At 33.1% G+C, this 12,624-nt stretch overlaps 2 protein-coding genes and 1 pseudogene across 3 annotated transcripts; 2 read left to right on the top strand and 1 right to left on the bottom strand.

The window, feature by feature from the left end:
* Positions 1–303: 303 nt before the first annotated feature.
* LOC103857249 lies at positions 304–4,501 on the top strand (annotated as a pseudogene).
* Positions 4,502–5,950: 1,449 nt separating this feature from the next.
* Positions 5,951–8,792, bottom strand: LOC103853090 (auxin transporter-like protein 3). Its single transcript, XM_009129995.3, has 7 exons — positions 8,535–8,792; positions 8,282–8,467; positions 7,999–8,111; positions 7,701–7,884; positions 7,503–7,600; positions 6,960–7,425; positions 5,951–6,449 (listed from the first exon to the last, which is right to left on the bottom strand). Exons 1-7 carry the CDS (start codon positions 8,709–8,711, stop codon positions 6,255–6,257), a joined length of 1,419 nt encoding a protein of 472 aa, XP_009128243.1. The 5' UTR covers positions 8,712–8,792; the 3' UTR covers positions 5,951–6,254.
* A 1-nt stretch (position 8,793) lies between these two features.
* On the top strand, positions 8,794–12,622 carry LOC103853092 (pathogenesis-related thaumatin-like protein 3.5). 2 transcript variants are annotated; one of them, XM_009129998.3, is made up of 3 exons: positions 8,800–10,988; positions 11,280–11,943; positions 12,344–12,622. In XM_009129998.3, exons 1-3 carry the CDS (start codon positions 10,928–10,930, stop codon positions 12,477–12,479), a joined length of 861 nt encoding a protein of 286 aa, XP_009128246.1. In that variant the 5' UTR covers positions 8,800–10,927; the 3' UTR covers positions 12,480–12,622. The 2 variants fall into 2 exon arrangements, with proteins under 2 accessions (XP_033140044.1, XP_009128246.1); XM_033284153.1 differs by lacking the exon at positions 12,344–12,622 and having other exon boundaries at positions 8,794–10,988; positions 11,280–12,310.
* The last annotated feature ends 2 nt before the right edge of the window (positions 12,623–12,624 follow it).

Genomic DNA, 12,624 nt, shown 5'->3' on the forward strand with positions numbered 1-12,624 from the left:
CCATGTCACTTAATTATTGTGTCCAATTGAACTGGACGAAAATACGTGGAATTATCGACTCTTCACCTTCATCGTCTCCACAATTGTTATCATTCTGCCGTCTGTAGTTAACTTCACCTCCACCTTTTTACATTTACTTCCTTTTATTAATCTTTGCAACGGCAAAGACGTTTACAATCCGACTCCACTCCTTTCTCTCTTTAAATAAACTTTTTCGCTCAAACATAGCTTCAACCACACCAAACAATGGCTATGTAATCTGAGAACCCCGACGGCAAGGCTCCGCTGAACTAACAAAATAAGATGACATCCCCTGAAATTGCAACCACCTACTATCAGGGCCAAATCTATAGCAGCAAGGATGCTATCGGAGCTGTGATTAAAGATCTGGGTTGAATGGTAAGCTTAAATCAGAGATTAGGGTTCCAAATCTATGTTAGTTAGGTGACTTGAGGTTCAATGTTTTGGACTCTGCTGGTATTGAGACCGAAGTTTTTTTTTTTTTTTAGACCGAAGTTTCTTCTGGTACTATTCTTGGGAGAACCACATCTATGACTGCTAATGTTCTTGCAAGGACTCAGTTTGCAGTTCTTATTATCGACGTGAGGTGAGAGTTTTTTCTTAATCTCAAGTTGCAATCAACTAAGCTGTTGTTAGTGCTTTATTCATATTCTTGTGTTCATGTTTTTTTGTAGGGCAGGTTTGCATCCGTTGGATTTGGAAGTTGGTAAATGGCTGAGCAAGCATGCGCCACAAATTAAGCCTATAGTAGTGATGAACAAATCGGAGTCTATTGGTGAATCTCTTGCTGAAGTTGCTTCTGAGGCTCTTGCGCTTGGATTCGGTGAGCCTACTGCTATCTCGGCTGAGACAGGACTTGGGATGACAGCACTTTATGAAGTTCTCCATCCTTTACTAGAGGATTACATGGTCCAAACCTTAAAACGGAAATAAAACTGTGTCAAGAATCACTTGACTAGAAGAAGGTGCTTCTTTGTTTTCTCTCTTTAGTGATGAACTTCATAGTCGTATATTCAGATAGATGTACTCAAGATGATGTTCCAAGTGATGAGAACCTCTCTGAAGAAGATGAGTCCAAGTTGCCATTGCAGTTAGCTATTGTGGGTAGGCCTAACGTTGGGAAATCAACATTGCTAAATGCATTGTTGGAAGAAGAGCGTGTGTTGGTGGGTCCAGAAGCTGGTCTCACTAGAGATGCTGTGAGAGTTCAATACGAGTTTCAGGGCAGGACTGTCTATATGGTACGCTTACAGATTCTCATTAGCTGGACATGCCTCACTAATTCACTTCGTTTGATGTTTATGTTGGATGTTTGTTAAGGTTGACACTGCTGGTTGGTTAGAGAGAACAGAGCGAGACAAAGGACCAGCGTCTTTAAATATCATGCAGTCAAGAAAGAGTCTGATGCGTGCACATATTGTCGCTTTAGTTCTCGATGCTGAAGAGGTTCTGTCATATTCAAACATAGTTTCCTTCTTTCTGTTGCAAAACTAAAGCGATGACATGTTTTTTGTTCCAGATCATAAAATCTCAACGCAGTATGGCACATTCAGAAGTAGTTATAGCTAAACGGGCTGTAGAAGAAGGACGTGGTTTAGTCATTATCGTTAACAAAATGGATTGTCTAGGAGGGAAACAAAACTCTGAGATGTACAAGAAAATCAAAGAAGCTGTTCCCATTGAAGTTCAGGCAGTTATTCCACAGGTTATCTGATCTGTCATTACTCCTTAGTAATAATTGAAAGAAAGAAACCGATCTTTTGTGAACTCTTGAGGTTCTTGAGCGATGAGAAACATAATGTTTTGGTTACAGATTACAGGAATACCTGTTGTGTTCACCTCTGCATTAGAGGGAAGAGAACGTTTACAAGTAATGAACGAAGTCAATGGCAAATACACGAGATGGTGCTCTAGACTTTCACTGGTCGCCTCAACCGCTGGTTAATTAAGGATGATGGAATCACAGAGATATTATATCAATCATTAATATCCTGTTAAATTATTGTAACTTACATATCCCATAGAAATTCATAGTCTATTAACATTAAAAATGAAAAACTCGAGTTTGAACTAATATGTGAAATCATATTTACCTTCCCCAATAATAAGGTTGGGTACTTTATCCGATATCCAAAACCGCATTCGAATTCGATCCAAAAACTCGAACCGGAATCCAAATTGAAGTAATAAAATACCCGAATGGATATTGAGTTAGGATAGATTAGATACCCAAATCCAAACGGAAAATATCCGAACCCGAATGGATATCCAAAAATTATCAAAGATATGTATACTTAACCTTATATTTTTAGTTTATTTCTTTTATTTTATTCAAAATAATTATATTAATGCTACATATAAGTTTATATCAGATAATATATACAATTATGGATTGTTATTCACTTAAAAAACATGTCAAGCTTTGTTTTGTGCATTAACAAAAATTGTATCCAAAATTTCAATTATAATAACCAAATTAGTGTCTTTTTAAAAGAAAATTATCTTCAAAATTATTAATCATTTATTCTATTAAACTTTTTAAAAAACCCAGTTTAGTTAAAGGTATATTTTTAAATACTAAAAACCTTGAGAAATGAATATTTTCTTTTAAAAAATCTAAATATCCAAACCCGATCGAAAATAACAGAATCCGAACTAAAAAACCCAAACCAGATTCGAAGAATAAAAATAACCAAACGGATTTTATATTTCTATGCCGAAATACTCAAAAATTCAAAATATCTGATCCGAACCCGAACGGATAGCCAAACATCCACCCTTACCCAATCCCATTAGATGAATATATAAAAATATACAACAAAGAAAAATTAACTAATCTTAAATACTCAAAGTGTTAAAGACAACAAATTAACAAACACACGTAGTTTCAGCTTAAGAAAACAAACTTAAATTAAAAGAAAATAAAGTACAAAAAATTTTAAAATAAATTTTATCACTTCAATGTAACTAAGAACAATTTTCAGTTACTTAATAATCAATTTAACTAATAAAATTCAAAAACTAAACATTATTCATATTAGTTTATCAGTGAACTATTTATAAATTATAAAAATTAAAACATTTTTGATAAAGAAAACGTAACAGAGGAAATAAAACCGTCTTCCTCTCCCCAACAGTCCATTTCATGTTCTGTAGCCTTCATACTAGAGTTTTAGGCGAATGAACAAATAAATAATTACAAGATGATAATCCATGCTTTGTGCAGAATAATTTTTTTTTTTGAATATGTTGTATTTAAATATTATAAATAATTCATATTTTGTTATCAATCACTTTTTTTACAATTGATTAGGGATAGCATTCGGGTATCATTTGGTTCGGTTAGGTACTGTTCGGATCTTTGCGGGTTTAGTTCAAATTTTTGCATGTTCAGTTTAGGTTTAGGTTAGAATAACTCATTTATTTTTATTTTTAAAGTAAATTTTATATATACTTTAAATTTCTAAAAATCTAAAAATAAAAATAATGTATGTTAAAATATTTAGACTTGACATAAATATTAGTTTAGCTTAAATATACGTATAGAAAATCAAGTGATATTTTCAGTATTTTTGGTATTTTGAGTAACGTTTATCTATTTTAAACATATAGTTTGAACTATTTTTTATATTTTTAAGTATTTTAGACAATTTAAAAACATCTTATGTATTTTGTATATTCTTTTAGATATTAAAATTGAAAATAATTTAATATATTTAAGTATATAATTTGGTTCAAATAAACCCAGATACCTGAAATATTTCTGTTCAGATCGGGTTTAGATACCAGAATTTTCGGATTGAATTTGGTTAGGTTATTTGGATTCGGAATTTTACGCAACCTTATACTTTTTATAGTAACATAATTTTAAATGAAACTGATGATGGTTCATATTTATTTTGAGTATGCAACAATTTTTAAACCAAAACACTTTCTACTCTGTATGTGGTCTAATTCGTTAATCATTATTGTTCAAGACCCATTAAAAAACTATGAGCTGAACTAAAAAATGTTACCAATAATCATAAATTTTTAAATGTGAGACTTTTAACTATTTTTAATAATTTATAGTTGTTTTAAAAAATTTGAAATATAACATATAAGAAAAAATATAATTTTTATTTATATATTTAATGTAATATCTAAAAAATTTATTATATATTTAATATATATAATTATATAAAATTAAACAAAATAAATAGAGGATAAAAATTGCTATTTAATATTTATTATTTATAATCATTAATTATGATATATATGTTAATCATATTAGGTAATTTCGTAGTTTTTGTTTAAGGAAAGTATTGTACTCTACTAATTAATTTATATAGTTAGTTTAAAAAACATAATATATGTGTATAAGGACCAACCTGTTCTTTTTAACAATTCTAAGAATAATTCTCATATATGACATGTGGTTACCAAAAAATGTTGTAATACTCCATAATTAATATATAAGAAATTATATTACATTTAAATACTCAAACCAAAATATACATCAAAATTTATTTAAAATATGCAAAAAACCGGGCGTAGCCCGGAAAAAATCTCTAGTTGTTTATAACAAAAATAATACCCACCACCACCACCAACAACAAAATAATAGAAAATGTTTTTCTTCTCCAAACATTGCCAGCATTTGTCCTTTTCCTAGTTAACTTCTTGTTTTGTAATATCTCACTGCAATACAAGAAAATTAGGTTAAATATATATTCAGTGGATACGTTATGATAACAATACATATTTTATCATATCGTATCCGGTCATATTGTTTTTTTTGGAATATTTTGATGTCTGTATCTTTAGCAGGTTAGAAAATGGCTGAATGTCGACCCGACTTGCCATGACATTGATTGGAGTATGGAAGCTAGAAAGCTAGTCAAAAAGGCAGCATATAAGATTTGGAATCCATCAAAAGCGTTTATAGTGATAAATTTTGACGTAATATTCAAAAAGAAAAAAAAATCGACACTCTGAGCCTGACTTCTTATTTTCCATTTCAATCAAATGTTGAAATCCTATGAAATTATTTGACAATTTTGTTAACAATATAAATTAAAAGATAAATTTTAAATTTACTAAGTTAACACAAAAGTTTGTGAATCTATTTTTGATAGATTAGCTTGAAAATGTGTGTTTTGATTGAAAGAATAACTTCATTATTGGATAGTACCCAACAATAATAATAATAAGTGGGTAGTCAAATGTCTCCATCTTGCAAAATCAACACAAATGTTAGGTTTCTGGTAAACCAGATTGTGAGCTTATTCCTACTTAATTATTCCGAGCTGAAATGATATTCGATCCCTTTAATTTTGTTGTTGTTGCTTTTGTATAACTTATACCTTAATTAAACCCTAAAGAGAACTAGTTGACATCGTGAACCACAAGAGCAATGTATTACGTACTCAGTTTTATTTCTTTCAAGTCTTGAAATCGGTTGAGTCTAACCAACCACTGAATAAATTGTAATGGCCAACCAATAATCGTAAAAAGGCTGCCTAAGTCCTAACTCCTAAGTTCCTAACACACTGACACGGCCTGCCATAGCCTTTTTGCCTCCTTTTCTTATCCTTTTTTGAAGGCCGAAACATTTTCTTTTATGGTGATCCTAATTTGCCGATGGATTTATTTGGCGATCACTCATATTCAGATAAGTTATTAAATCTTCTCGATCTATTCTTGATTGCCTCAAAGATGATATATTGCATTTGTTAAAGAAGCTCTCTGAATACTGCCCCATAAAACTACTATAAATTCATTTATGCACCATATCTTATAATGTTTAATTTATAAGTTAAATTATGCATCTACATAATCTCATTAGTGGTCATCACCTGACGAAAACGAATGTGACTAGTCTCTTTATGTAAAAAAAATCTTAAGTGAGTAGATGAACTTGTTTTCATGTTGTGGAAAGATAGATATCAAACACAAACACACTGGAAAATTACACGATCTATGGAAGAACATTAATTAATAATAGGGTTGGCCTAATCAAGATAGCCATCACACCTTAACTAAGGAAACAAAAACCCCAATTACCAATACAACTCAACATGAGAAATAAACAAACCCGACGTGAAAAGATTATTGTCGTCAGACAATTACAAAGAGATGTGATTTTCAGTAAATTATAGTAACTTATATATATTCCAGCTTGAAACAAAAACTCCCTTAGATGAAACCCTCGTTCTAGAAGGTCTTGAATGGCCAATACGTAAATATCAAGGCTAAGGCTTGCGAGGTGGGCATTGGTAGCATTTGGTGAATAGACCAAAAGTGTCGATCTGACGAACAAAATTGACCATACTTGCCCATCCTCCGAACCCGAACCCAACGACAAACACCCAAACCACAACAAATATGTTGATGCAGTAAGTACCCATCCACCCTCCCAGCACTCGTGGCGGTCTCTCCACTGCGTTCTGTTATAAAATAAGTAGATGATTTAACCCAAAAATTAATTATTAGATGTATTAAGACCATCTTCAATCAACGGAGACTTTAGAAGAGTATTTCAACATTTTATTATTTTAATAAAAAGAAGAAAAGAATGTCAAATGATTCTCTCCATTGGTTTAACTTTAAGAGATTTGTTAGAAACACTCATACCATGTATCACTTTATAATTGGTTTAACTTTTTATTTGATTATGTTAGAATTATTATTATTATATTTATAAGATACCAAAATACCATATAATATTTTCACACAAATTAAATTGGTCTAACACATCTTTTATTTTTCTATATTATATAAAGTAATAAATAGTCGTCGAAATGTGAAACTATGTAACAAATTTCTAAATTAGATTCTCTAAACAATGTTTGCTAGGAATCTAGTATCATAAATAAATTATAACCAATTGACAAATCCATTAACAATGTCTCTTATGAAAAAAAAAAGAATATGTGAAAAAAGGAAAAAGATCTCACCTCTCTGGAAGGGGCAGGAGCAAAAGTAAGCATGTGAGCCAAAGCAGGGATGATGTAGACAGTGAAGCTGACAAGGAGAGATCCGACCGCAGAATTGATTGGTCCGAAAAAGGGGAAGATGATGGCTAAGAACCATATGGGTAAAACCACTGGTAACCTAGCCATGGCTCTTTTGAACATGCTCTTAGTCTCATGCACACCTATCAGTTTCTCCCACACAAAATATAACGGTGTAGACGCAAAGCCAAACGTTATAAACTGATGGATAAGCATAAGGATCACCGCGGTGTCTCTGAAACCGGACTTCGGGAGTAGAGAGAGTGCATTGGAATGAGTTAGCAATTGATCGCCAAACGCCCAGTAAACCGCAGACGCAGAAGGTAGCGTTAGCGTTAATACGTATATAGTCGCTAGTAGATATATCGCCTTGAACTTTTGCGGTTTCCACATGGCATGCATTATCTCCCTATTTACATCATTTTCGATACATAATTTAATTAACAAAGCATAGAGCAACCTTTTAATATAAGAAAAAATGCTTACACAGTGACGGCATGACCACCAAAGGTGTAGAGAATGTTGGTGGCTCCGGTAAAGTAGAGAACCATTGTGGTTGGACCCGAGTGTTTGACATCCTCAGCCTTTTATACATTAAAAAGGTTCAAAGTAAATAACAACGAGACCAGTAGACTAAGAACTTTACAAACTAATTAAACATGATTTTGTTCTTAATCACAAGACCTGGCCGTGAAGGAGAGAAGCAATGGTGAGGTACCAAGAAGTGTAAGTGGTCATAGCGAGTCCCAGGAATGACCAGATTCTATAGTTATGGAACGAAGGAATAAAAACAGTTGTTGCACAACACGCTCCAAATATGTATGTCCATGTCCTCTTGTCCAATTTATCATTGATATAATATATATTGCTGCAGATTATTCAATACTATTATGTAAATATCAATTGTGTCCAAAGTCAAAAAGGAAATAATTTTATATGATAATAAATAAATAAAAAGAAAGAAATAATTATATTAATTTACCTTGCACAAGCAATGAGTTGAATAACGGATCCAAAGAGAAGAAAAGTGCAATTAAAGATCAGTCCAATGTTCCTCCAGTGTTTCCCCAGCAATCCATCCAACACCTCAAACCACTTTTCAAGGAAATTAAAACTAAAATTAGCAACAACAAAAACAATATAATTAACTTTTTTTCAAGAACAATAGAATTGTAATTTTTTTTGGGTGTAAAATAGAATTAGAATTGTAATTTTATCATAACAAATTAATGAAATACCTTTTATAAAAAAAATTAGTGAAATACCTGAATAACGTGATTACGGAAATCGAATTTTTCTCGTTCTTTACGAGTTCGATACTCAACGTAGAGAACACTAATGAGATAAGCAGTCCAGCTTCCCATTAATCCATAAAAGAGTTGAAACAAGATTCCCGACATCATCCCAAGTTGTGAGAACGAGTATGGTAATGTCAACAGTACTTGTGCCACCTGTGTGTTACAAGTTAGAGACGATGAATACATACATGTATTATACTATGGATAATACTATAGTTACCTGGTTTGAAGCACAGCTAAACCAAGCATCATAGACAGAACCTCCATGCCAGAAGAAGTTAGAGAGCTTTGTCTTAGTTGAAGAAGTGTTGTTACTGTTACTTGTGTTTGATTCTTCTTCTCTCTCCATTTCTAAGTAGTTCCCAGCGATCACTGTCTCTATCTTCTCTGCCGCCATGATCACTTCTTCTTCTTCACTCAGTTTCTTAGCTTCTCTCTCCCACTCTTTAAATAGAGTTGAAGGCTTAGGTATGATATGATTGGTTGGTGAGCGAGTTATGTCGCCTAATTGTGACTGTTACTGTATTCAGCGAGCGTGGATTGGTTATTTTAATGGGCTTGATTTGATAGTTGGGCTTATGGGCCATATCTCTTGAGCACTACACGAGCGGGTAGGCCTACTTTAGGATTGTTAATTATATTTTGACCCTGATAATATGCAAAAAGAGGGTACACTAATTATAAAGTTTTGCAAAATAAAGAGAGACTAGACTAATTATAAGTTGATAATATAGAAGCGACGACAATGATGATTTGTTTCTTCTTTTTAAAGAAAGGATGTATTAACAATTATTTTCAGTCATGATGATTGTAACAACTAGAACAATGAATAAAACATATTGGTCCTTTGGGAGTAAGGAAGGAGGATACTGATCTATATCTATAGCAATAATCAATTATATTTCTAAGTTTTCATGTTTTGTCCGATTATATTGTATAGCTGTTAATTGGAACTTGAAAAATCCATAAAACCATGCCCTTGTCTAGCGTATATCGCGTACCACACATATCCAAAAGCTTGAGTTTGACGTAGAAATTATAGTAAAAATGTAAGAAAACGTGATTTGTGAGGTTAATCGAGGATTGGGAATGGATCCAATGGAAATAATGATTGCTAATCAGGTGGGATCATTAGTGCTAAACATAATTACCGCACGTGTCTAGCTGTCTTAGCCTTATTTTACTTTCTTTTTAGCCCTTAACTTTTACGATGGATCGAACTATTAATAGGTAGGAATCATCATTTTACATCTTTATTGCTTTTCTAACTCGGGCCAAGATAGATGGCAGCGGAAAGAAAACTGATCACTAATCTACATAATATGTATATTTTAAATTTCTTTTTTTTGGTTAGTGATACATATTATATATATATATATATATTTCACTTTTAATTATATGCTATTGTGGTATATATCCATAATCTTAGAAGAAATAAATGTTAATGTCTTCAAATAGAGCAAAAGTTTCGGATATCATTTTGATTATAAGATTGATAAAAAGTAGCAAGTGATTGCAGTTAATCAGGAATTTATTTCCTACTGATTAGTTGGTACCAATGATTTTCATAACAACTATAAGATTGTGAGATTTGTTTTGAGTTGATCTTTGAATTAGATGGGAACAACACATTCGCGCTTTAATACTGTCTGACATGAGATGGACACTTTTTTCAGAAAGCAGATTTTGAGAATGGGTCGGTGAGCTCAAACTCAATGGGCTAAATGACACATTAGTTAGGCCTATGTATAGTCTTGGATGAACTGACTATACCAGGACATGGCAAGGGTAATATTATGAAGATAACTGCAACCCGTCCACGACTAATGGCCATCTATGTCAGCTCACTCGGTCCGTCGGCCAAATCTAATACGACGAGCGGTACGTTAATTTTTGCAAAAGCTCGAAAGTTTTGTTTACTAACCCTACAATCACCATCCGATCTTTTCTCGTGTTTTGGCCTCACTCGCACAGTGTCGCAAATCACTTCCCGATAGGTCACTCATCAAATTCTAAAGTTTTTAACGGATGTGTGACAAAAAAGGTAAGTCAACTTTGGTGGTATAAGTAACCAAATTAATTCTCTTAAGTCTTTTTATGTATCACAACTCGGGACGTTACAATAAAGAAACTGGTCAAGAAACGTTTCAAATTTGCAACAACATCTAATGAAAAATAAGTAGACAGATATAATCAATACATATATATATAATTATATATCAAATAATTTATATATCTAGTTATATAAACATACACATATATATAGATGCGCATTTACATGTATAAAAATATCCCAACCTTTTGGACTTGATTACTTAGCTAATAAACAATCTCAAAGAATACTTGCATGAAACGCATCAGGAAAGGAATAACACTAACTTTCCCAAACTCCAAAACAAGCTCCTTCATTATTTGACGCACAGAGTAACTTGTTTTGCGGTTTTACAGTACTTGAAACGATCAGTATAATGTGAGATATAGACTGTCCATGCATGCAAGTTATTCTCTATACCTCTCTTAAAAAGGCAATCTCATCTCAGTAATTCTCCGTAACCCAACCACACCCGGACCAACGAATAAGGATATTTTGATCGTTAAAGCTTTTCCAGTATTATGCATCTTCGTTTCAACTTGTCACCGAGGATCTTGTTACTATTTCTAACACTTTTATCAGGTAATTATCCAATATCCAAAATAGTTTTAATGGTAGATGTATCTCTCCATGTATCTGTGTACACATGCATTCATCATGTATATATTATTTTTCAGGTAATATTTTTATTTTATAAAAAATCACAAATATAACTTAAATTAGTTTTAATTTGTTACATGAGAAATCCCATTCTCTATGATTTTTTCTGCCAATGAATTTTATCAATTTTGATTTTTATTTGGCACATTCAATAATGGATTCATATCCGTTAATGATTAGAACTCTAGTCTCTAGTGATTATTTAAACTACAGGGACAAAATGGTCGGAGTCAGCTCGAGTATTCACAATCGTAAACTCATGTGACCAAACAATCTGGCCAGCGATAACACCCGGAGAAAACTTCAACGGCGGAGGATTCGAGCTCAAACCGGGCCAATCCATAGTCTTCAACGCGCCAGTAGGCTGGTCAGGTCGAATATGGGGACGAACCGGCTGCAATTTCGACAAAACCGGAACCGGAACATGCGAAACCGGTTCATGCGGCTCGACCCTAAAATGCTCAGCCTCCGGAAAACCACCAGCTTCACTCGCTGAGTTCACGTTAGCCGCATTGGATTTCTACGACGTGAGTCTCGTCGACGGATTTAATCTTCCGATGTCGGTGACTCCGATGAACGGAAAGGGAAACTGTAGTGTCGCCGGCTGTGTGGCTGACCTGAGATCAAAGTGTCCGCCGGAGCTTGCCGTGAAATCTAAGGGGAAAGTGGTTTCGTGTAGGAGTGCTTGTGATGTGTTCGATAGAGATGAGTATTGTTGTAGAGGAGTTTATGGGAATCCTGTTACGTGTCGACCAACAAATTACTCGAAAATGTTCAAGGAAGCTTGTCCTACTGCTTATAGCTATGCTTATGATGATCCGACCAGTATCTTCACTTGTTCCGGCACTGATTACGTCATCTCTTTCTGTTCCTCCAAGTTTGTGTCTTATCCTTTTTTCTTTTGGTGTTTATATTTGTTTTTGACATATATTTATACATATTTAAAGCTCAAACACATTAATTTCTATAACATTTTAACATTTAAAAGAAAACCAATAATTTTAAGTCTGAACCCCAAAACATTACTTGTGTGCTTCATATATGTTAAACCAAAAAAACATTATTAATATTTGTATTTACATTTATAGCTATAATACATTTTAGGCTAAAGTAAATGTTATAATCCTTTGCTAATTTCAAATGCAGAGGTAACCAAAACCAAGCAATCTTTTGCACCCAAAAACTAGCAATCTTGGCCACCTAATCTTTGTGTTTGATTCTGTATTTCTCTTTTGATTTTGTATGTTTAATTTGATTGTTATTGTGTATGTGTACAGGAAGAAGCCGGTGTGTACGTACCATGATAACAAGTTGGCATGCAGCGATGGTTCTGGTTCAGGTGGATTCAGGACGATGACTGGGAGATTGTGGCTTATATTGATGTTGTCTCTTTTTGCTTTTATCTACTCTTAGTTCTTTTTTTCGAGGAAAAATCCTCAGGTCACTAAGCCACGTTAAATTCAAAGATAAAATGTCCCTATCGAAAATCATCTTTCAGTATTATGAGTCAACATATTGTATGATCCAATAAAGATAAAAATCAATTTTTGATAAAAGA

This window comes from Brassica rapa, chromosome A02, assembly GCF_000309985.2.
Source record: "Brassica rapa cultivar Chiifu-401-42 chromosome A02, CAAS_Brap_v3.01, whole genome shotgun sequence".
Lineage (NCBI taxonomy): Eukaryota > Viridiplantae > Streptophyta > Magnoliopsida > Brassicales > Brassicaceae > Brassica > Brassica rapa.

Coding starts and splice junctions, on each gene's coding strand:
- LOC103853090 (XM_009129995.3), bottom strand. CDS start 8,711: ATGGCGGCAGAGAAGATAGAGACAGTGATCGCTGGGAACTACTTAGAA. Junction 8,468..8,534: donor TTAGCTGTGCTTCAAACCAG/GTAACTATAGTA, acceptor TGTAACACACAG/GTGGCACAAGTACTGTTGAC. Junction 7,426..7,502: donor GGTGGTCATGCCGTCACTGT/GTAAGCATTTTT, acceptor TGATGTAAATAG/GGAGATAATGCATGCCATGT.
- LOC103853092 (XM_033284153.1), top strand. CDS start 10,928: ATGCATCTTCGTTTCAACTTGTCACCGAGGATCTTGTTACTATTTCTA. Junction 10,989..11,279: donor ATTTCTAACACTTTTATCAG/GTAATTATCCAA, acceptor TTTAAACTACAG/GGACAAAATGGTCGGAGTCA.